The sequence below is a fragment of the Chiloscyllium plagiosum genome, unplaced genomic scaffold, assembly GCF_037043375.1.
Source record: "Chiloscyllium plagiosum isolate Xiang-an unplaced genomic scaffold, Cpla_swu_hap1 HiC_scaffold_10, whole genome shotgun sequence".
Lineage (NCBI taxonomy): Eukaryota > Metazoa > Chordata > Chondrichthyes > Orectolobiformes > Hemiscylliidae > Chiloscyllium > Chiloscyllium plagiosum.
Genome location: NW_028270148.1, coordinates 106260000 through 106285490, shown reverse-complemented (window position 1 = coordinate 106285490; position 25491 = coordinate 106260000). Strand labels below are relative to the sequence as shown.

At 38.1% G+C, this 25491-nt stretch overlaps 1 protein-coding gene and 1 non-coding gene across 3 annotated transcripts in view; one reads left to right on the top strand and one right to left on the bottom strand.

Moving 5' to 3' along the window:
* Positions 1-6602: 6602 nt before the first annotated feature.
* The window catches only part of LOC122553248 (shieldin complex subunit 1-like), an 86668-nt gene continuing 67779 nt past the window's right edge, over positions 6603-25491 (bottom strand). For both annotated transcript variants that reach the window (XM_087991637.1, XM_087991638.1), the window contains exon 3: positions 6603-9515. In XM_087991637.1, the coding sequence (XP_087847763.1) occupies positions 9088-9515 (428 nt within the window). In that variant the 3' untranslated portion in view covers positions 6603-9087. The remainder of the gene's footprint in view (positions 9516-25491) is intronic.
* On the top strand, positions 11400-11471 carry trnaw-cca (transfer RNA tryptophan (anticodon CCA)). Its single transcript has one exon. It is a non-coding gene; the product is annotated as a tRNA-Trp (tRNA).

The window sequence follows — 25491 nt, the reverse complement described above, 5'->3', positions numbered from 1 at the left end:
TAAATTGCCCATAGTATTAGGTGCATTAGTCAGAGGGAAATGAGTCTGGATGGGTTACTCTTCGGAGGGTCGGCGTGGACTTGATGAGCCGAAGGGCCTGTTTCCACACTGTAGGAAGTCTAATCAGTCTATCCAGTCTCCCCTTACAAACTCAATCCGATCATTCCTGGCAACATCCTGGTAATTTTTTTCTGAACTCTCTTCAGCTTAATCATATCCTTCCTACAATAGGGCTACCAGAATTTGACACAGTGCTCCAGATGATGCCTCGCCAACATCTTGTACACACGCAACATAATGTCCCAAGTTCTATACTGAGCAATGGATGCTAGTATGCTCAGTGCTTTCGTAACCACCCTATCTATATGGCCCACACCTGTTCCTAATTCTATATTGTTAAATAATATTAGAGAAGGAAGCAAGATCATAGATTTAAAAATAATAGGCAAACGCACTGTCAAAATATACTGATTAATAGTGTAATAGTTTTGCACAATTTTAATTTCGTGATCTCTTAGTCCTACTAACAAATTGTATATTTCATTTATAGGAAGAAATAATTCCATGCTATTTACTGTATCATAGGTGACATTCGGAGGCTTGTGGTTCAGTTGGTAACTCCCTGCCCCTGAAATCAGATGCTCTGCATTCCTAGTTGTCTATGAAACCATTGTGTGAAAGCACCCACAGAGGTTGATAATCCAGGGCAGCTGCTGAAAATGGAAGAGATTCCTCATCAGTGAGGCTTGATGCAGAATGGTGCGACTCAAGCTATTTTCATTCATCCCTTCTTCAAGACCCAACCGAAATGTAAACTTCTCCACCTCCTGATGCTGCCTGGCTTGCTGTATTCTTCCAGCCTCCTACCTGTCTATTTTGGGTTCCAGCAACTTCAGTTTTTTTTGTCTATAATCATTCATCCAAGCTAAGAAAAGGAAGAAAGATGATCATTTGACTGACAGTAATTTAGTAAAGGAATTATCATTTTTCTTTCATTATTGGCACTTTCCGGTTATCAAAACGCTGATACTCTGAATGTATCAAGTTATTTCTAGTGAAAAATAACTGTTATTAAGAGAGTTGTACAGGTAAGTTAATATCAAACAGGCCAGTGACTTGTCACTCTGTGACTCAGTCATGGTCTGTTATCTGCAGAACACAGATTAATCCGAATTGAAACACAACAAATATTAAAAAACTATGTTTATGAGTCTCTGTGTAGAATCTAATTTTTAAAATGCAACAGGATGACACAGCATCCAGCACAATTGTTTTTTAAAAAGCCTATTGTTCAGGTTGCAGCAGCCTTAATTTAATTTTGATCAGCTTCTACAACATGAATCAGGATTAGACAAGACAGGAACATTTGTGTTTCTGTGCAGAATTGTTCATTTTCTTTTTAAAGTGCTATTCCATTAACTATAGAATGCAATGAATGCTCCAACTATTTCTGAATTTAAACCTGGTTTTCATTTCATTCCATGTACAATACGAGGAAGAAATTAATCCAGCAATCGATTGACAACATAATTCATCTGAGGCTCCATTGAAAACAAGCCCAGTTAGATTCATCAGTGAAGTTTTGCCAAAGGTTTTTTTTTCATATAATGACATGAGATATGTGAAATGAATTATTTACTTAAATGCAGCATACTCTGGGCATTTTCAATGCCAATGCTGTGACTGTCACAGTTAGGTCAATAATCATTAATTAATATGAAAGTTTACACTCAGTTGGGATACTTCACATTTTTCATAAGCCTTATGAATAGAATGAAATAAATTGTCAGATCAGAGCACTTCTCATTTAGTCTATGACATAAGGCTTTATCAAAACTCAATCAGCTGATCTAAGAATGTTATGGACCAGACCAGAACCCCTCAAAGTAGGTTATGGAGACTGCCTAGACCCTAACGTTTATTTTTTCAAAAAGGCAAGTGTAAGGCGCTATGTCTAGATATGATCCGATTGGTCTACCACTAAGCTTTAATGAAACACATTTTACTCTTGCACACAGGTAATATACAACAAAAGGAAGAATTGGCATAGTTATACTCTATTGAAATACTTAAGACATAATGTATTATTTAACCACTAATCTTTGACTGTTCCAATAGAGGCAGCATCCCATAAACATTTCAGCAATAGTTACTATTCTCACATGCTTTCTCTCTCCAGTCCAGTTGAAACAAACACCGAAAGAAACAATCTGCCCCTTTTGATTTTTAAGAGGAAGCATCTCTGTCTAAGACTTGCCTCGAGCAGCAGAGAACTCAAGATTTAAGCTCCAGCAGCCAGCAAAATCCACCAACTAACTGAAAGCAAAACCAAAATCCTTTTGAATCGGTGTATGTGCCTGACCCTGTCCTCTCATGATTCTTTTGTCTTACTTTTAAAAAATGCATCCAGGAAGAATTCAAAGCTGTTTACCAACTGCCTGTCTAAAGGAGACATGTCATCACCATAAAGTCATAAAACTGGAAAACTGACTGTACTCGCTGTATACCCTTGACCATGTCACCAATACCAGACTAATGCCATTTACAAGTTCGTTGATGACACCACATAGTCAGTTGAATCTCAGATGGCAACAAAACAGACTACAGACAGGAGGTGGTAGACCTGGAAAAATGGTGCACTGAGAACAACCTAGCTCTCAATGCCGGCAAAACCAAGGAACTTATTTTTGACTTTTGGCGGGACGTTACTCATGCCCCCCTACACATTAACAGCACAGAGGTGGAACAAGTGGAAAGTGTCAAGCTCCTGGGAGTGGTAATCAACAACAAGCTTTCTTGGACTCTTCATGTGGACGCACTGGTTACAAAGGCCTAACAACGCCTCTTCTTCCTCATGCAGCTGAGAAAATTTGCCATGATGGCGAATATCCTTGCCAACGTTTATAGAATCCATTTACCAGGCACGCTGTCAAGGAAAGGACACCAGCATTGTCAAAGACCCATCCCACCCTGACAATGCTTTTCTACAACCTCTACCATCGGGGAGAAGGTACAGAAGCCTGAACACACACACCAGCCAATTTCGAAACAGTTTCTACCCTGCTGTTGTTGGAATACTGAATGGACACACAAACTCTTAGCATTCGCCTGTACCTGTGTTTTTGTTTTGCCGCTGTTTATCTATTATTTCCTTACCTATGCTATTTAACTATGTGAACTACCTGTATTACTCGCAAAACAAAGCTTTCTACTGTGCCTCGGTACATGTGACAATAAATTCAATTCAATTCAATTCATATAACACAAAAAAGATCCTTCAGTCTAACTCATCCATGCCAATCAGACATCCTAAATTATTCTAGTTCCATTTGCCAGCATTTGACCCATATCTATCTAAACCTTTCCTATTCATATACCCATCCAGATACTGCTTAAATGTTGTAATTGTACGCACCTCCACTTCCTCCTCTGGCAGCTCATTCTATACACTCACCATCCTTTCCATGACAAAGTTGTCCCTTAGGTCCCTTTCAAATTTTTCCCCTCTCACCTTAAACCTATGCCCTCTAGTTATGGATCCACATACCCTGGGGAAATGACCTTTACCAGTCACCATTTCCATGCCCCTCATGACTTTATAAACCTCTATAAGGTCACCCCTCAGCCTCCGACCCTTCAGGGAAAATAGCCCCAGCCTATTCAGCCTCTTCCTGTAGCTCAGGCCCTCCAATCCGGGCAACATACTTGTAAATCTTTTCTGAAAGAAGTTTCACAACATCTTTCTCATAGCAGGGAGACCATAATCAACCAGTATTCCAATCGTGGCCTAACCAATGTCCGGTACAGCCACAACATGACCTCCCAACTGAGCAAACCACTCTGCAAGAGAAACAGGACAGAACACACCTCTTAAAGTCACAGTACCATCACACTAGTGAGTTATTGTCACCTATGGTCTTTACTTTGAATGGTCAAATATTGTGCCAGGCAGTTTCAGAAGTACCTTTATTTGTATATTTTCAATCAAACTGAGAACCCTTCTTCCATTGAGTGAAAGCAAGACCAGTAAAGAGATGCTACATGCAGTGAGAAATCTTGCAGCATTTATTTTCTCTTTGTTCATAAATAAAATCACTGCTTGCTTGGTATGTATTGAAGACTGGAATTTTGTTGTCCCTTAGCCATTACATAGTAATGCATCATTGGTCTGTGACATTACTAAAATGAAAATGATATGCAGCCTGCAGCCTCTTCTGGCGCTGCGCCTTTCCCACCTTGACCCAACAATAAGGAACATGCTATTGTGATGGCTTTTAGGTTCTCATAGCATTGGTTATATATCTCATCATTCCTTCTGTATCAGCAGCATTTCCTATCATCATTAGAAGAAGTATTCATAGCTACATTTGTCTATTTTAAGGTTACTAATGTGCATTTAAATATTAATCATCATCAAGTGGTCTTACTTCAGTACCAAATAAAAAAGTGTCTTTTGCAGAAGTGTGACTAGATTTCTATGACAATAGTATTCATAAAGTATGAAACCTAATGCATGCTAGTTTCAACTGCTACTTGGCTCACATATATTTCAAGGGGGCTCATACAGTGGTAGAATCTCTACCTCTGAGCCAGGGGCTTGAGTTCAATTCCCACCTGCTCCAGAGGTGTATAATAACATCTTTGAACAGGTTGACTGGAAAATATCCATACAGAGAGAATATACTGGAAGAGCAAAAGCTGACTTTAAGTGCCCTGGAAGTGGGAATCAATAGCTAGAAATAAAATGATATTTGCTGACTGTAACATTGTCACGGGTAGTGGCATGACTGAGTGGCTGGACTCATACTCAATGACTAAACTGAATGCAGCTGTCATAGGCTGATAAAATCCATCATGGGGATCAGCACATAAAATCTTCAGATAATAACACTTTCGGCAGAATTTACAACTAGTCTGTGAAAGAAAACTGAAAACATGCTGCTATCAATTACACATGAATTGTTTTGGAGCTGATGTAGCAAAAAAAAATTATTACATGTGACAGTACTTTCTAAAATCACCAAAATTTTAACTGCTGTATTTTCAACAGTGTTCAGGCAGGTAGGTAGCTCGCTGATTGAGACAATATACTGGAAGTCCAAATCACTGTACTCAGAGTGGTAAGACATGTTGTAGCTATGTTTTCCTTGTGCTGCGTTTTAAAATCATTGACTGTTCTGTTAAGAGAGGCCAAATATATTCCTATAAGGAAGGAAGAAATAAGTGTGATCATTTTTGTATGGATCGAATGGCTTATGATAATGCAGGTCGTCTACTTATACCAACATGGAAATGACAAGCTATAATTAAAGTCAAAAATATTTCCGTATATTTAATGTAGCATTTCATAGAACAACATAGATGCGAAATAGAATCCCTACAAGGCAGAGAGTGGCTATTTGGCCCCTCGAGTCTACACCAACTCCCCAAAGAGCATCCTACTCACATGCAGCTCCCTACACCATTCCTGAAACCCTGCATTTCCCATGGCTAACCCACCTAGCTTGTACATCCCTGGACACTGTGGCAATTTAGCATGGCCAATCGATCTAACCTACATATCTTTGGGTTGTGGGAGGCAACCATAGCACCCGGACAAAACCCACATAGTCACAGGGAGAACGTGAAAACTCCACACAGCCAGTCACCCAAGGATGAAATCAAACCAAGGTCCCTGGCATTGGGAGGCAGCTTTGTTAAGCACTGAGCCATTATGTCATCCCTTTGAACTGAGCCAGAGTATTTTAACCAACAAAAGTTAGTTTAAAAAAATCCAGGAAGCATTGACATGTATTGTAGTCAGGACGTCTCTAACATGCATTGTCAGTTATAAATATATTCATCAGAGAATGGAATTAGTTCAATTCTCAAGCCTATTGCAAATTACTGGGCAGAAAAGGAACCAGTAGCACAATCCTTGCTTTGAATAATCAATGAGTTGGGACAAAGAGTCACCGGATTTTGATTTCAATGGGGAAAGAAACATTAGGGAACTGTAAGCTGGTTGCCAATTCATTATCATCCACCTTACACAATCACACAAGATCAACATTCACCTTAACATGTGAACTTAGTGTTTTATAAAACATGTTTATAACTATGCAAAATTATTTTATCTTTCAATTGCAGGAAATGGGCTGAGTTCCATATTGGGATTACAAAGAAGTAATGTGCAACAGAGCCATAACCTGCTATCATAGGATATGACCCATGAGGATTGTGTCTCAGTAATCTGAGAATTGAAAGCCTCAAAGCAAATTATCTGATTTTCCTTAGGAAGTGTCTACGTGGTGTATAAATAAGAGTTGTTTTCAGCAGTTATTTGGTATCCAGTGTTGAACTCTAACCTGTGTTAGAAATAAATAAGATCACAATGGATATTCTATTCAAAAGTTCATAAACTTGTACTCCCTGTTAACATTAATAAAAGACAAGTTAATTTATCTTTAACTTCAGAACCTATATAATCAGTATTGTTATGACCTTGCTGATAGCTATACTGGACATCAAATCCCAGAATGAAACCTGGCTTGATGAATCATATATTTTACTGTCTCAGTTGGTTAGCATGATGGTTAGTCACTGAAACATGTTTACATGAGGCTGCAGATTTTATTTTAGAACATTTATTGCACAAAAGAAAATAATAAAAAACAAAGTTACTATATACATATATAGTAAGATCTTTGCACAAAAAACAAAGTTTTAACCTATTTCCAAACGCTACTCAATTCCACAGAAATATTACTCCCATTAACTCTTTAATTTTTACTTCACTGACTCTCCTCAGTTTCCTTTCTTTGGACTGTTTAGACAGTTTGACCATTCGTCATGCAACTCTGATGGAAAATGGTGAAATTTGAATTCAATAAAAATATGGAATTTAATGGCATCTACATTACGTAAAACCTCATCTGGTCATAAATACCATTTAGGGAAGGAAATCTGCCATCCTTAGCTAGTCTAGCCTAGATGTGACTCCGATCCACAGAATTGTGGTTAAATCTTAACTGTCCTCAGGGCAATTAAGGACTAGTAATAAATCTGGTCTCGTCAGCTTATGTGGCTGGATGGTTGGTTTGTGAAGCAGCGTGGGTTCACAAACTGCGTGGGTTCAATTCCTATCACTGGCTGAGGTTACCATGAAGAACTCTCCTTCTCAATCTCTCCCCTCACCTAAGGTATGGTGGCCCTCAGGTTAAATCACCATTAGTCGCTCTGTCTCTAATAAGAGAGCAGCCTGATGGTCTGGAAAGACTACGGTGACAGACCAACAATATCTCATGAATGAATGTAAAAAAAGCAAAGAGAGTATTAGTCCTCTAGAGAATGTGAATGGGGTGTTAGAAAATGGTAATGAACATATACTTTGCTTCTGTTTTCACTACAGAGGATGCAGAAAACATTCCAGTAATGGCTGTAAATCAGGAGTTGAAAGGAGAAGCGGGATTTGGTGAAATTATTATCGCTAAGGAAGTGGTACTGAGCAAACTGACAGTGCTGCAAGCTGACACATCTCCAGGTCCTGATAGTCTTTCACCCGAGGATCTTAAACGAGGTGGTGAATGAGGCAGTAAATGCATCGAGGTTCCATCAGACTGGAAATAAACAAATATAACTCTTCTACTTAAGAAGGGAGGAAGGCAGAAAAAGGAAACCACTAGGTCAGTCAGCTTGACATCATGGGAAAAGTGTGAGAATCGATCATTAAGGAGTTTATAAGTGGACACTTAAAAAAGGTAGTTGGGAAAAGTTAGCATGATTTTGTGAAAGGAAATTTACTGGAGTTTTTTGAAAATATATTGGAAACAGTGGAGCCTATGGGCATACTATACTTGGATTTCCAGAAGACATTTAACACGATGCTGCATGAAATGTAGGTAAAGCACAAAGTAGGAGCTCAGAATGTAGGGTAACATACCAGCTGTGCAGTTTGGGTCTCCTTATTCAAGGAAGCAGATAAAGGTAATGAAAGCAGGTTAGATAAGTTTTATTAGGTTGATATATAAACAGAAATTGCTGAAGAAACTCAGGAGGTCTGGCAGTATCTATGCAAAGAAAGCAGAATTAAAGTTTCGAGTTGGGTGACTCTTCATTAATTCTGCCAGATGTTGCCAGACTTGTTGGGTTTCTCCAGCAATTTTTTTTTTCTTTCAGATTTCTTTGGTTTAACTTATAAGATCGATATCTGATATGAGTGGATTGTCTATGAGGAAATGTTGAAGAACCTTAGCTATATCCACTGGAATTTAAAAGAGTGAAGGGTGACTTGATTAAATAAGTAGATCCCAAATAATTTAAATTTTCTAAAACTAACATTTAAAAATAGTTTAAAAATTAGGTGTGGCCCTTGTGGACAGACGTGTGGAGATTTTTGTTTACTCTCAAGAGGATTTTGAAGTTTTGGAACAGTCTGCCTCAGAAGGCAGCGGAAGCATAGTCATTGAATATTTTCACCACAGAAGTGGATAAACTCTTGTTAGGCAAAGAAGTCAAAGTTTATAGTGGGAATGTGGAATGCAAAATACAAACAAATCACAAGCAGGTTCATGCCCCAAATGACTTACTCCTTCTATTCAATCCCATACATGTATGTTGTGACCAAATGCCAAGATGTCAGCAGCTGGTTTGTAGTTTGTTCTATGTCTCTTGTTGGATCACATTTTCTCCTTCAACTTGGTGAATTAATATAATCAGGTCAATTTTGTTATCATTAAAAATATACAAAAATTATAAGTATTTAATAGCAGGGTATGCGTTTCATCACAATTGCTTCATACTTCCAATAAAGAAACATTAATTTGTACATTGTAGATGATTAAACATTTCATCAGTTTTAAATATGATAGAATTTCTACATAAAATTGAGCATTCATTTTAAAACCTAAGCCTACAAAACACTTGTAGTTATACTGGATGCCAAATAGTTAATCATTTGCAAAATATCCACCTGATATTTTAATGAATGCACTCACATTTAATTGCAAACATATCATAAACGTACTAAATATTTATTTGCAAATACTACAGAAAATAACTTGTTCCACAATTATCAAAATATTTTACATAGAACATTTTTAATATGTTTCATATCATTGTATTTGCAGATTTTGAAATCTCCTGCTGAATAAAACAGACAACATCCTTTGAGAGTCCAGGCAAAGAGCTGAATTCTGCAGAATTGACGGAGGAGGAGAAATGCCCACCTCTACAATTTCCTATTTTGAAGATGTTGGCACCATGCTTAGAAAGCAAAACAAGGGCCATTTGGAAGCTTCGCAGCAAATACTGACCACCTCCCTTTTCTTTCAGTTGTGAAATCTTTGAGGTCAGCAGATGTGCAATTTGTTCTGACACAGGGTCAGACTCCACCAATTTCCTTTCTCCTGCATCTTTGTAAAAATGTTCCATTATCTGTGCAAGCTTGATATGCCGATGCTCACCTTCTGTGTTTGTGTGCAATTCTGCTATCCCAATGGAGGAGTTGCAATCTTCAGAGTTTGAGTGGCTGGAGTCTGTTGAAGATATTATTTGTTAACAATCTTTACTTTTGTTAGCTCACATTAAAAACAATGAATGATAATGGGGACAAGCAAAAGCTCACTTAATGTTATAACTACAATTGTTACCAACTGTACATTTTCACTAACTTTGCTTAAAGATACCAGTGCAAAATAATTTCTTATATTCAACCAAGATTTTGAAGAAAATGTCTTTACATACTGACTCTATCTTTGGAATTTAACTGTTTCAAGAACCAGAAAGATGTAGTACTTCATAACAGAGACAAAGGGTAAATGTACTTTAAGGACTCTTGCCAAATCTGAAATGGAGTGTTTAATATGCCATTTTGAAACACAGACTCTCAGCCTCATCGGAATTAATTAAGGGTGGCATGGTGGCTTTTGTTTACCAGGATGCATCACCTCACACATCTTCTTGAGTATTGCCACAGAAAAACACTTCTGTCAAAGATTTTGTCTTTACATTTTTATTTTCTCTACATTGGTATTGTTATGAATTGTACTGATGATTGCAAGACAAAAAGTTTCAACAAAAGTAGTCATTTTTCATCAATACTGAAGGTCTGTACCAAATCACTATTTACAAATATCGTTCATTGAAAAGGCAATGTTTTCCCCGTTCCTGGACAGTGTTATCATACATAAAGCAACATAATTGAAATTATTGAGTGAATATGTACACAGTAAGAGAAAAGGCTAAACTACATGGATAACATTCAATGATATTTAGATTGACAAAAATAAAAGTTCATGTTCAAAAGTCATCAAATTCAAAACAAATAATAAGAAAAGCTTTTTGCAGGTTCAATTCTGAATTAATTTACCTAATCCCTCCAGGGAAGGCTGCATAAACTGTTAAGGAAAACTCCTGAAAATCTATCAGTTCTTACAGTCCTATGATTCACTGGTGACTGAAACCTTTACACAAGGCAAGCAGCGCAGAAACCACTATGCTATATGGAAGTGGGAGAGGTAATGTAGTCCTTTAACCCCGTTCAATCATTCAATGAGATCATAGCTGGCCTTGGACTAAACTCCATACTCTTTTCCAATATCTTTAGAACATTTGGTTTACAAAAATCTATCAAGCTCTCTTTTAAAATGCTTTGTCATCAATTAGCATTTCCATATGGAATGCCAAACTTCCACTGCCCTTCATGTGTAGAAATGTTTCTTGATTTCACTCCTAAAAAGGTATGCTTCTAATTTTCAAACTATGCCCCCGAGTCTCAGTACACCGCACTCCAACAAGCAGAAATAGTTTAACTCTATCTAATCTCTCTGTTCCCCTTAAATGTGTTGAATACCTCAATTAAATCACCCTTTAACCTTCCAAATATAGGAAATAAAATGAAGGTTTGGATAACTTCTCTTTTTAACCCCTGGAGTACATGGTCCACCCCAGTGATGGCACCCCTGCTCCTGGGCGGCATGATTCTAAATTTTGGATCAATTCTGGCTTCACCCCAACCTGATCAATGCTGCGTCAGGGCTCCATTTGCTGTTTCCTTCCTTCTCCACCGACTCCCAGGTGAATGAGGGACACGAAAAGACCACATAGTTTGTCAATGCCAAAGAGGAAAGTCAAACTCGGCTCAGAGGGCAGTTTCTAGGTATTTTCAGTGCAGAAGCTGTTACATATTGCAGTTGTGATGTTCAGGAAGAGACTTCTGCACGATTTATTCAGGATCATATTGGGCACTCATCTCTTGAAGGGTTTAGGGAGAGGAGGTAAACGTGGAGCTTTACCATTGAGCAGTGAGATCCCACCATATGTTCAAAATGGAGACCTGCTGCACACTTAACAATGTGAATCTGATGTAGGCTTCATATTAAAGTGCTACTGTACATTTAACAGTGTTGTGACAGGGCTGTGGGTTTGTGGCACAACGGTAGCGCATCTGACTCCAGATCAGAAGGTTGCGTGTTCAAATCACGTCAGGCTCAATTTCTGGGTGGCACGGTGGCTCAGTGGTTAGCCTCACAGCACCAGGGTCCCAGGTTCGATTCCAGCATCGGGTGACTGTCTTTGTGGAGTTTGCACATTCTTCCCGTGTCTGCATGGGTTTCCTCTGGGAACTCTGGTTTCCTCCCACAATACAAAGATGTGCAGGTCAGGTGAATTGGCCATGCTAAATTGTCCATAGTGTTAGGGGCATTAGTCAGAGTGAAATGGGTCTGGGTGGCTTACTCTTCAGAGGGTCTGTGTGGACTGGTTGGGCTGAAGGGCCTGTTTCTACACTGTAGGGAATCTAATCTTAACCTAGTCTATGTTTACCTGCTGACTCTTTTAATGTAGAGCTGTTATATGTTTAAAAGGTCGATTTACTGTACATCTAAATTGAGTGATTAAGGTGATCTGCTCTATGGCAACACAGAATTTTACATTGCTTATCTTTTCAGTGTACTTCAACCTTCTCATCAGTTTTTTTTAAACATTTTATCTTTGAGATAACAGCATCAGTGCATTTGCGAAGGTGATTGTGAAACGTGCAACATTGTATTTCCTGGTTTTCTGGTGATAATGTCATTTTTCTTGCTTATTAAATTAGTGGCTATGTTGTTTTTGATGACCATGCAATGAACCTTTGATGAATTTCCAAATGGGCAGTAAACATTTGAATTGCATCAAGGTATTGCTAAACCGATGCTGCAATGAATAGTTTCACCTGAGCTTTAAGAACAGTGTGAAACTAACACATCAGGTTTTGTCTATATTTATCCTGCAGTACAGTAAATCTTTCTGCAGTGCTTCAAATATATTATTGTACTGAGCAAACCACGTCTCCTGTAAACTGAGAAAACGGACATAATGACAGACCTTCTTTCCAGTACACCTCCAGTGTCAGAGTGTACTTAGATTAGCCTTTATAATCAAAATAATTAATTGCCAAAACTCTCTCACAGACTCTACACAAACATGAACATCAAACCAACTGTTGTGCACACATTATTTATGGCCTGAACCTTGAAAGCTGGAATCAATGAATAATAAACAATGCCTTGGGGAAATTGCAGTTACATCAATATTTTATTTGATCAAAAGAAATTACTTGCTTTGAACATAAAGTACAGAACCATGCAGTAAGGCAAATCTACTCTTTATGATTGAAAATATCTTGATGTCAAAAAGGAAGACTTTACATCTATTTTAAACAAATATCCATTTTTTTTATAAGCTATTGAAGTTAATACTGGCAAAAGTTAAGTGCAATTGTAAGATTGAGTTGCTGCAAAATTCAGATCCAAATCATTTGGATGTAACTGATGGCCTTGAAGATCCAAAATTACATCCACATTTGACTCAAGCCAAACTCCATCCTGGTGACGGTTTTAACGCACCTGTATAGTGAACATCTGTGGAACATATGCAGCGGCGGTAGATTTTGTCACCAGCCAGTGCCTCATGCTGATTTTGCCATTCTTTGAGCTCTTGACTCCAGTTAACATCTCACTTAAACATGTACAACTAAAACATATGCTCATTAACAGAAAAGACCATCCAACCAGCATATTTAAACAGATTAGCAATAGCTTATCATCCCTCTGGTCACAGAATTTGCAATATCCAGGAATAATAAAACACAACAGCTAAAAATGTGTTGCTGGAAAAGCGCAGCAGGTCAGGCAACATCCAAGGAGCAGGAGAATCGACGTTTCGGGCATAAGCCCTTCTTCATGCCCGAAACGTTGATTCTCCTGCTCCTTGGATGCTACCTGACCTGCTGCGCTTTTCCAGCAACACATTTTCAGCTCTGATCTCCAGCATCTGCAGTCCTCACTTTCTCCTAATAAAACACAACACACATACTCACAGATTAGAAATGAGAAGTGACAAAACACATAACAGTTAGAAAAAAGACATATGGATCAGTCATTGGCCTCTCCGTGAGGTGTTTTGGTGAAACATTGTGACTGCTGAGTTGGATGTTTCTGGTAGCGCTGACTTCAGCAGTTGGATTAAACACTCTTGTTTCTGCAAATCAGCTGAAGGGAGTTATCCTATTTCCTTTTTGACTGTGGCTTTGCTGACTTGCAGTTTGCTACCAGTGATCAGCGAGAAAGATTCTTTTCCTTTATCTGCAAATACAGAGATGCCTAGCAAATGTTATTTGGCCGTAATCTTTATAGCACACACCAGCCCCATGAAACTAGAACACCAGACTAGCACACCAAAACCAGGCTTATAGCTGGTTTTTAATGCCTTTACTTGTATATTCCTGGAAAAGAAAAAGACAAACGCCTTTCACCCAGAACTGCTTTTTTTAAGCTTCACATCGCATCCACAGGATGGTATATAATGCACAGGACAGAGAATCTGGTGAAGTGATGATTGACCTCCAACATTTCTGTAACCAAAGGAGATTACAGTTCATTTTTGAGTCGCATCTCTTCTTTTGAAGTGTCCCTAATTGAAGTTCCGTGACACCCTCCAAGTGTGACATTCCAAGGTGTCTCACAGGACTGAGTATAATCCACTCAGGAATTTTCCAAACTGTGACTGAATTACATTCTCAGGGTTTACATTTCCTGCCATCTTTGTCTTTTTATTTACTTTATAATTTAAGAAAAAACATGGCCTTACTTAAAAATTCAATGTGCCCATTAATAATTCAGAGCTATGAACTGTTGTGATAGTGGTCATGCAACATCTCCAAGTTTTCTTGACAGATTCCATTCAGAAGTCCTAGTACTTACAGAGCCCTTAGATTTTTACTTAAATTTTGTACATTTTCTGATTCCTGCCTTGGTACATTTCTAAGGAGGATTTTGCCACGGCCCATGGCCCCCTGTTAACATTCTAGTCTCAAGTCAGAAGGTTGTGGGCTCAAACTCCACAGCTGATTATTAAGCATAAAATTTATACTGATATTTCAGTATGGCACTGAGAGACAGCTACAATTCCTGAAGTTGTCTTAAATCAAGCTCCTGAGTTTATTTTTTATACAAATTTAGACAGTCCAATGGCTCTATTCAAATAATAGGACTTTCTCCAGTTTTCCCTCAACTAATACTATCAAAAACAGATTATCTGATCATTTTGTTGGGAAATACTTGGTAAATATAACGTTCCAACAGAGCTGCAGTACACTTGAAACACTGGTAACTAACCAATGATTCAGAAATGCGAGACAAATCCAATTCAGCCAATTATCAACTCATGAATCTAATCTTAATGATCAGCAAAAGTGACAAAAGGTGTTGTCAAGCAGCATCCAAACTGCAATAATCTGCTCTTTAATGCCCAGTCTGGCTTCTCCTAGAACTACTTGGCTCAGAATCTTGGTTCAAAAGATAGACAAAAGAACAGAATTCAAGAAGTGAGATGAGAGTGACTGCCTTTGAAATCAAGTCAGCATTTGATTGTGTATTGTAGCTAATTGTAGATACTTCATTGGTTGGAGTCACACATTGGAAGAGATTGTCCTCGCCAGAGCCAAATCATCTCCGTTTTAAGACATTGCTGGAGGTGCTTTCCGGGGTAGTGTCTTATTCCAACTATCATCAGTTGCTTTATCAATGACTTTCGCTCCATCATAAGGTCAGAAATACAATTTTTTTGCTGATGATTGTGTGCAATGTTCAGCATTATTCATGACTTCTCAATTACTGAAATCTGTGGGATAACCCAAAAGAACTGTGGATGCTGGATATCAGAAGCAAAAAGTAGAGATTGTTGGAAAATCTCAGCAGGTCTAACAGCATCTGTGGAGAGAAATTAGAGTTAATGTTTCAGGTCCAGCTACCATCAGTTCTGAAGGATCACCGGACCAGAAACATTAACTCTGATTTCTCTCCACTGATGCTGCCAGGCCTGCTGAGTTTTTCCAGCAATTTCTGTTTTTGTCACTGAAATCTGAGGGACAGTTCCTCAATTTTGGTGCAAGCTCCCAGATGTTAGTAAGGAGGACTTTGCAGGGTTGACAAGGCAAAGTATGTTGTTATTTCTGGAGCTTTGTTCAATGTCACATGGTCTAAGTATCCAACATTCCCCTCCCCCACCTCATTTTTCTGCAACAGTTTGGTCCAATCAAGTGCCTTATTAGGCTATTTAGGTTTCAACTACAATTTTGTGGCTATGGAGTCACATGCAAACTGTGTAGAGACTACAGATCTCTGGAAAGATTTTTACGACACTACTATGTCTCACTTTTAATTCCAGATTTATTAATCCAAGTTAAATTCCACCAGCTGCCATGAACTTCTGTCTTCAAGGCATTAGCCTCATCCCCTGGGTTACCAGTCCAGTAACACTACACTATGCCACCATTCAAAGTGACTTCAAAGCAATAAAGAACTTTAGGATGCCTTGAGGTCAGGAACAAAGCTATATGCACACACAACTCTTTCTTTCATTGGTGTGACTTCCCACAATGTGCAGTTCCATTCCTGGTCACATAATGGCACAGCAGAGCAGTTTTTCTCAATTCTCAGAAGAGTTATATTTTCCTCTCCAAGGCCAATCACAGTATAGTTTTTAAAGTATTTCATTGATAATTCCTCACTTCCAGGTTTTCGTACATCTCCAGCTGCTCCACTTTCACCCTCTTACGGGCTGCTTCCTTATTGTGCCCTGGTGCTTTCACACTGCTTGTTTCCTCCTTTGGCTTTGCCCTGTTGGATAGTTTGAGGTTCTTGATTTCCTTGCTCGTAAGTGTATAAATGGATAGCTTTGGATTCAAAGGTTGTTGAACTCTGAGGAAAATTCAGGCCTCCAGAATTATATTCCCAGGGAGAATAGGTCATACAACCCATGTCTGTAGAGAATTTTCTTTCAGTGCATGGAGACAACAGTGATAGCACAAGATGTGTGGCAAGTTCAATGGGAGGAGCCTCAGTTTTAATCACAAAATACGTGATACCGTACATTATGTGAATTTCACAAAACACAGATGCCCTTTAGGTATCTTAGACTGAACAAAAAGCTTCCAGTAGGCCATCCAATGCAATTCATACCTGCGTGGTTCAAACAGCATTATTAGTTGCAGTATTTGGTACAATTAGCTACAGTAGTACAGAGAGAAACTAATCAATATCATAAAAAATATGCTTCAAGGGCCTTGCTTGAGCTTACAGTAGAAGTAAGTGAGGATTGCAGATGCTAGAGATCAGAGTTGAAAAGTGTGGCACTGGAAAAGCACAGCCGGTCAGGTACCTTACAATAGCTTGGTTTACCACCATGCAGCTTCTGTATCAAAACACATATGATGTAACACCAAAAAGGAGCTGCTAAGTATACTCAAATTATTTTAATTTTAAAGGAGAGTAACCATGCCGGGTTCAATATTTGTTTTTGTTTGTATTTTCTTTCAAGCTTACAATTATACACGCTTGAAGCATTTCTGACAGTCCCTAAACCATTAACATTTATAACACAGCCTATCTTTTAGCAGAATTATGAACTGTAACCCATAATGTTCACTCCCTGAGATCTATCAAAATGAAAATAGGCTGGACAATTTCACCTATTTCCAGCAGGTACAAAACCATAACACAAGACTGACAATAATGTGGCACTAATCAGGCAATTGTACTAATATGGAGCATATTAGTAGCTCCAGCTTGCTGGTATAGGAACTGAGAGTCAAAGCAAAATTGTAGAAGTCTTTTTATGAGTCTCTTTAAACTACATTGTTGGGATAGATATAAGAATAACTTCACCAAGAAAGGATTGCATTATTTATATTTTGCTATTTGTGTCAAGGTACATATCCAATAACTTTTGAAGTGTAGTAAAAGCTGGTACAATTGTAATTGCAGCAATCATGATATACTAAAAGCCCAAGCAGAAAAGTGCTATCACGGCGGCAAGACTGACACGAATTTATATGGAATGGATTGGACTTGAGCTGGAAAAGCTCAATGAAGTCGAATAAAGAATCATAGAGCAAATTTTCCTGAGGTTCTGTTACTGGCGTAGAAAATTAAATGGGCCACTTTTTTTAGTCCTTTGCACAACAGCAACAGCATGAATAGAGGCTTCAGATGATTGAGGAAAAGCTTTGTACCTGATTCCTGATATTTTCCTACTCTTTGCTGTCTTGGTTTGCTTGAACATTGACATAGAAGGTCACACAATCCAGAGGAACAGGGCCTATTTTAAATGACAGCAGCATATCCTATTGACATACTTGGGACACACATTACTTTGTACAACAGGTTCAAGTACAGCTTGCATTGTGACCCAACATACTTGAGAATACTGGCAGCCCTCGGGACGCTGAACAAAAGAGATCAAAGTATGTATTATTTGTAATGGTTCAAAGAAAGCTATAAGATGACCTTGTACCACCAACTTCTCTACTGTCCGATAATGGACTTAACAATTAATCCATCCTCCCCTCACAATATCTAATCATTATTTACCTGTCCTAGGAGCTTTTCCTGATGAAGTCCTAACTGTTGACCAATGATGACTTCTGTCTGACAGGGTTAATGTCAGTGTAACTGGTACTAGTTGAGAATCTGAGTGAGAAAAATAAGTAAGGCCTGGGAGTTCAAACTTTAAGGATCTAATTTCCTGGGAGACATGCTACCCATGATGAGCTCTGCAGCACTGACTCCTAGTCCAGTTAAAGTGGTTTCTGGCTTGTAAAAAGCAGACAAATTTGTTTTAAAAACCCATCATGGCAACTTTCGTTTCATTCTGTTGCGCTTAATGTGAAATAGGTGAGCTAATGACTATTGAATTTTTTAGTAATGTTGGGTTCAGCAAGAAAAAAGTATCTGAACGCAGAAGAGAAATCCCCTGCTGTGCTTTGAAATTGTGCCATGGAATTCTTTACATCCAGCTGAGAAGGAATGAGTTTCAGTCCAACATGGCATCTGTAATGTGGCACTTCTAACAGGGCAAAACATGCTCAACTCTGTACGAAAGTGACAGTTTAGGCTCCGAGCTCTAGTGTCTGGTATGAAAATTAAATCTGATTCAGAGACGAGAATATTATTAATTTACCAATATTAAATGAGCTACAACTGACACTGTAACTAGTGACCAACGTGACCAAATGTATTACTTCAGATGATAAAACATATAAGGACTTTGTAGTTGTAGATTTGAAAACTGAAATTCTTATATTTAAGTTAGACATTCTTTTAGATTGATCATGTAGTTAAAGTTTAATTTTACATGCAGCCTCCATCTGGAAAAGATTATTAACTTTCCTTTTATGAAATTTAAATGTGATTACAAGACAGATAAATTTGAATTCATTAATTTCAGTGGAGAAGTTGTATAGGTCAATATCAAAAGAACAAAGAACTTTGATTAAGGAAAACCAATTACCACTTATAAAAGGTAATAATTTATTTAGATCAGTGAAGTGTAGCCTTAGAAATGATAGCTCTGTCCCAAAGGAGGATAGAAAAAGGAATAGGCCATTTAGTCCTTGAAGTCTGTTCTGCCATTCAATAACAAAACAACACGTTTAGTCAATGTTTGAAGCATTATAGGGTAGTGCAATTCATCTGATGGTGATTGTTCGGGTTTCTAATTTGTTTTTTTTTTGCATTAGTCACTTTGACTATAGAACTCAGTTTCATGTGAGCAATAGGATGTCTCCTTGTAATAATATAAAATTTAAGCATCAGATAAATCAATGACAGAAGGGAACACAATATATTGAGATTAAGTAACATAGCTCGTCCTGATTTAATTGCAATAAACACAGAAAAATTGGAACCACAGGTCACGTCAGGCAGCACATGTGGAATGAAAAAACTGAGTCAATATTTTGTCTGTGACCTTTCATCTGACACACCTGAAGCACAGGGCTGAATTCCCTGGCTAGATACGGAGCAAAAACACCAAATGGCAAGCATGAGGATTTTAACTTCATACTTGCCAGGCCATTCCCACTATGCCATTTTTACCCTTGGGAAATGAGAAAGGTCACGTGAAGTGACGCTGAGTTCATTGTTTAAATGCCTGATTCGAGTATAAATTTCCCAATAGTTCCTATTTTTGTGAAGGCAAATGGGTTTCTGAAGGTTGTTGGAATCATGTCGTCTAAGTCAGTTTGTAAACCATGGGACAAGTTGTTGTACAGTTATGGCAGGTAAGTTTAAAACATCTTACCAACTTCAACTGTAACGTTATTGTTTGGTGCATTAAGTATCGTAAATGCATTTATTGATCATAGGGCTCTGTGCGCAGAAGATAAAGGACTAAGAAATTCACTGGTATTGTGTAAAAATTCAGATGCATTACAGCATTATATTCAGATGATAAAGTCCTCTACTACATTCAACAACATTGAGAATCCAATATTCATACAAGCATGTGATTCCAGTGATTGAATTTCACATTGGTGGGCTATTGATATACTCTTCCACCATCCAATATGTACAGAACCAGCGATTCATTTGACAATACTTATTATTAGATATTAGAAACAATCAGCTATTTCAAAATCCCCTTTGAAAGAATTACAAGCTCAGAAAATTCTTAAACATAAGCATTTACATTCTCTCAGGAAAAAAAAGCTTAAATCCACTTAAAAAGCACTTAAAATCTCCTAATTTTGGCCAAATCAACAGACAGACATTTAGAAAACTCTTCAAGGAAATAAAACTTACCAATGAAGCAAAGCTAGTTGACTTCTTTGTAACAGTTTTAAAAAACCCACTCGGAAATGAATCTACTAGTGAATTTTGGAGCTTAGCCAGACATTCATAACAAGGCTAAGGACAAAAAATATTCCGGTCATTTGGTCAGCCTTTTTTGTTGATGCAGATACAGGCAGGCAACAGGGAACAGTTGAAAAACCAACTTTAGTTCAAGACCCAGTAAACAGAGATGGGCTTAACTATCAGCCAAGCTTGAAGTCCCATCCACCTCCTTTGCCAACTTGGGCCTAACCAAGTGGCACCGAGGTTAGCTTGTACCTGACCCTTGAAGATCAGAACTTTGACTGAATAGGCTAACTTTCTTCAATTAAGAAAGGGAAATCAGGAAATGGCTTCCTGAAACAAAGACAAAAGTATAGCTTATTAACTCTGTTTTATTCTCTTTAGTTGCTGCCTAACTTGATTAGTTTCAGAATTTTCTATTTTTATTTTAGATTTTCTGTGCTCAGTATCAACTAAGATCAGCTTATGTATAAAACAAAGTTATAATTATATAAACTGGAATATTTCTATGAGATCTCTGCCTCATGAGAAACTAGTAAGATGTATTACTTCTCACTGATCAAAACATTATCATTTTGTTCACCACTTCCCTTCAATGTCAATATGATTGAACTGCTGCTTAAGGTACATTGGTTTTATTTAGGTTTACTGGGAAGAAGAAGACTGTCAGAGTCCCTTTAATAAAGGAAAAATTCAAAATTAGATTTGTGCCAAAGACAGATTAGGATCTTGAAGCTATCAGTACCTCATTCAGGCAAAAATGAAAGTTAACTACATTTACAGTTTTAATCTAAACTTGGACTGTAGAAAAACAAGCCAAATTTAGTTAGACTGTCTATTTCAAATTGAACTAAAATGCAAATAAGAACGTTTTTAGAAACCATGGCATTCCTTACATGGCTTTCAACAATCACTGCACTCTTAATATTCGAATTTAGTGATGCCAAGGTTTCAAAGAACCAGCACACTTTGTTCTCAACAAAAATGCAGCTTACCTTTGAATGCTATCATCATTCTTGGTAATGTGTCTGAGTGCCAACTTTAATGCACTTTCAGATATAATGCTCAGATTCAGCAGGGATCAAAAATGCCATAGTGAACAAAGTGTTTTAACATTCTATATTATGAACATCTCTCTTTGTCAGCACTGTCCATGTCCTGAAAATGAATATTAAAATAAAGCACTGCCTCTAAAAGTATACAACAGCTGCATTTTATGCACATATTGAAACATCAATCTAGAACAGTAACTACATTCAAGGGTGCAAGGACCTTCTGCTGAGTATCGACTTTACAGCACGATTTAAGACCATGACAATGTCTATAATTTTTAGAATGCTTAGAGACATAATTGTGTTTATACCAGAACAAAATTTCCCCTCAGATTTCTACATCATTTTGTTGTCTATCCCAGTCCGTCAAATCATTTAAAAATAAGAATTTCAGAGAACATGAAAAATGTATCTGCCTTGCAACATAATGGTATTTTAATGAGGATAACAGGTGAACAAAGGTTTAAGCAGTATCTCCCACAGCTTCACCTTTGCAATGAAATACTTCCATTATGTAATTTATTGCATCTTGAAATAGAGATTTGCACACTTATTTTTGGCAATTAACAGAAATAGTTTGCCATACAACTTTCTAGTGGCAAAACCTTATGTAGTGTAATCATGACTTAAAATAAAATATGGACAAGGAAGGCAGTTTGGCATAGCTCCTCATTCCTGATGAAGGGCTTCTGCCCGAAATGTCGATTTTTCCTGCTTCTCGGATGCTGCCTGACCTGCTGTGTTTTTCCAGCACTAATCTATTCTTAACTCTAATCTCCAGCATCTGCAGTATCCACTTCTGAATAGCTCACTATTACGCCAATCTTCAAATGTTATGATTATGATAACGTAAAGTAATGCTGATATACATTTGATTTTGTTACATCATGTGCAACAATAAAGCTTCAATAGTGTTTGCTAATTGTTCTTCTCATAGTTTTTCAGCTCTCTGGGACCAAAGAAAGAGAAATCATCGCAGGGAGTAAAGGTAAAGGAGCACTGTAGTACTAGCATGTGAACAGAATACATAATCAAGCAGCATTAGCACGTGGAATCATAAACTCTTTTCAGTGTGGAAACAGGCAATTCGGCCCATCAAATCCACACCGACCCTCTGAAGACCATCCCACCCAGACCCACCTCCTACCCTATATCTATAACCCTGCATTCCCATGGGTAATACACCTAGCCTTTACATCCCTGGACACTATGGACAATGTACCATGGCTAATCCACTTAATCTGCACACCTTCGGAAATTTCATTCAGTTGAACCACGTCGTCATAAATGAGCTTTCCTTGAGATAGCTCCATTAATCTTACAGTATTACATAATCTGAATTCTATTTCTCAGTGAATATATTGGCCATTCACTAGATCTGCCAGCTGATAATACTTTACTGGTTGAAAAGCATGGACCTCTATCATTCTCACTTGGGTGGTAAGCTCAGGAAGGGAAAAATGGTGATGGGGGTGATTGCACACCCATTATGTTTTGCACTTCTTATGCACTGTATGCTGTCTACGATTGTGTAGTCTGTGCTGTCCATGTAACACCCTCAGTCTTGGAGGAACGCTGTCTCGTTTTTGGTTGTATAGGGTAGAAATGACAAATGTATAGCTCTTCTACTCTAACCCATTTCAAAGTGAGCGATTTGAATATTGATAACTGGATATTCTAGTTATTTACTTCAGTGGCAGTAAATATGACAACTTCTCTCAAGGATACGTCACCAGATTTTCATTTCAGCCTTGTGTTCAATCATTGCACAGACAACTAAGATAGAAATCAACATAATTATTTTCTAGAAAGGTTTATTTCCTATTTTCATAGTGTTTGACATGTTGAAAGTTAATATATTTCGAAGGTTACGAATGAACATTTTAATTTTTCGACTGGTCAATTTTACAACTAGTAATAAGAATTTCATTCAGCTCTATCCATGAATTTTCAAGTTTTTCATTAGCAGTGCAGTAATTTTTATGGACAATTCATTTCATGCTCTAGATTGTATTAGTGTGAAGATAGCTAATACTCACATTCCTATACATTGTTGCTACTTTAAGAATTGCAGTAAAATAAATTACTGGCAATGAAAACACCGCCTGGAAATTCCCAAAAACCTACACCACACTTAAGGCAAATACCAGTGTTCAAGCACAGAAATTCTAAGAAATTACCATTTATACCAGGTTTTATACTCTGCAAAAATTCCTGAGTCATCACAATGATGCTTTGCAAAAAGGAAACTTGTGAGATGCTTGGGAGATAAAGGTGTGATGATTTACGTTCCTAAAATGTTTATCAGCAGATTAATGCCCAGTAATGTGAATATAAATACTCGAGTAATAGTCAATCTCGTGTAAAAGTCAACCCCCTATTTTTGGCCAAATAATCTGGAATTTTCCATATATCTCGTGTAAAGGTCGACCCTCCTTATTCACAGATAACAGATCAACATTTCTGAGTCAGTGTGCCGGCCATCACGTCCTGCTCCAGCTGTCCAGTCTGTCGGTTGATCTGCTCTGCTCTCAGTCTTCCAGTCCATTGGCTGTTGTGTTCCACTCTGGATTTTCAGAATTACCATAATTTATTGTTTATTTTTATTTGTTTAGAGATCAATTGGGCTTCTGCTAATGATACGGTCTGAATTTTGATGGGTATGAATTTCAACCCCTCAAAAGTATTGTCTGTGTAATAGTCGACCCCAAAATTTAACCTTAAAAAGTAGTCAAGAAGTTTTGACTATTACTCAAGTATATATGGTAGACCTATAAAGTCATAGAGGTATACAACATGGAAACAGGTCTTTTGGAGTTACTTGTTCATGCTAACCAGGTTTCCTAAACTGAACTAGTCCCATTTGCCTGCGTGTGGCCCATATCTCTCTAAACCTTTTCTATCCATGTACCAGGCCAAATGTTGTAAATGTATCCATCTCCACCACCTCCTCTGGCAGCTCATTCCATATAGGCACCATCCTTCTTGTGAAAAGGTTGCTCCTTAGGTCCCTTATAAATCTTGCTCCTCTTACCTTATACCTATGCCCTCTAATTTTCCCCTATGCAGGGGAAAAGACCTTGACCTCCCACCTTATCTATGCCCCTCATGTTTTAATAAACCTCTAGATCACCCCTCAGCCTCCTATGCTCCAGGGAAAAAAGTCCCAGCCTACCTAACGTCTCCTTATAACTCAAACCTTCCAGTCTCTGTAACATCCCTATGAATATTTTTGCACCCTTTCCAGTTTAATAATAACTTTCCAATATCAGGGAAATGAGAATTGTATGCAGTACTCCAAATGTGGCCTCATCAATGTATTGTACAGCTGTGACATGATGACCCAACTCCTGTCTCAATGCTCTGACCAATGAAGGCAAGTTTACTAAATGCCTTCTTCAACACCCTGTCTACCTGTGATACCACTTTCAAAGAACTATGTACCTGCACCTCTAGGTCTCTCTGTTCGATAACACTCTCCAGGGCTCTACTATTAACTGCCCTGGTTTATTTTACCAAAATACAACATCTCGCATTTATCTGAATTAAACTCCACCCGCCATTCCTTGGCCCACTGGCCTAGCTCATCCCTTTGTGCTCCTAGATAACCTTCTTCACTGTCCACTATACCAACAATTTTGGTGTCAACCGTAAACTTACTAATGGTGTCTCCTATATTCTCATCTAAATCATTCATGTAAATGATAAACAATAGTGGACCACACACCAATCCTTGCAGCACAGCATTAGTCACAGACCTCCAGACTGAAAAGCAATCACTACCCTCTTTGTCCGACCATCAAACCAATTTTGCACTAAATTAGTTATTCTCCATCGATCACATTTGATCTAACTTTACTAACTAGTCAACCATTGTAGTACCTTATCAAAAACCTTGCTAAACCCCATGTAAACAACATCTACTGCGCTGTCTTCATCTGTCTTCTTGGTCACATCTTCAAAAAACTCAATCAAATTTGTGAACTATGAATTTCCAAGCACAAAGCCATGCTGACTATCCATAATCAGTCCTTTTCTTTCCAAATCCATACCAAGCCTCTCTCTCAAAATCCCCTCCAACAATGTAAACATCACTGACATTAGGCTCACTGGTCTGTAGTCTCTGGCTTTTCCTTGCAGCCGTTCTCAAATAATGGCACAACATTAGCCTCCCTCAAGTCTTCCACACCCCACTTGTACCTGTCGATGATACAAATATCTCTGCGATGGGCCCCGCAGTTTCTTCTCCATCTTCCCACAAATTCCTGGGATATACTTGATTA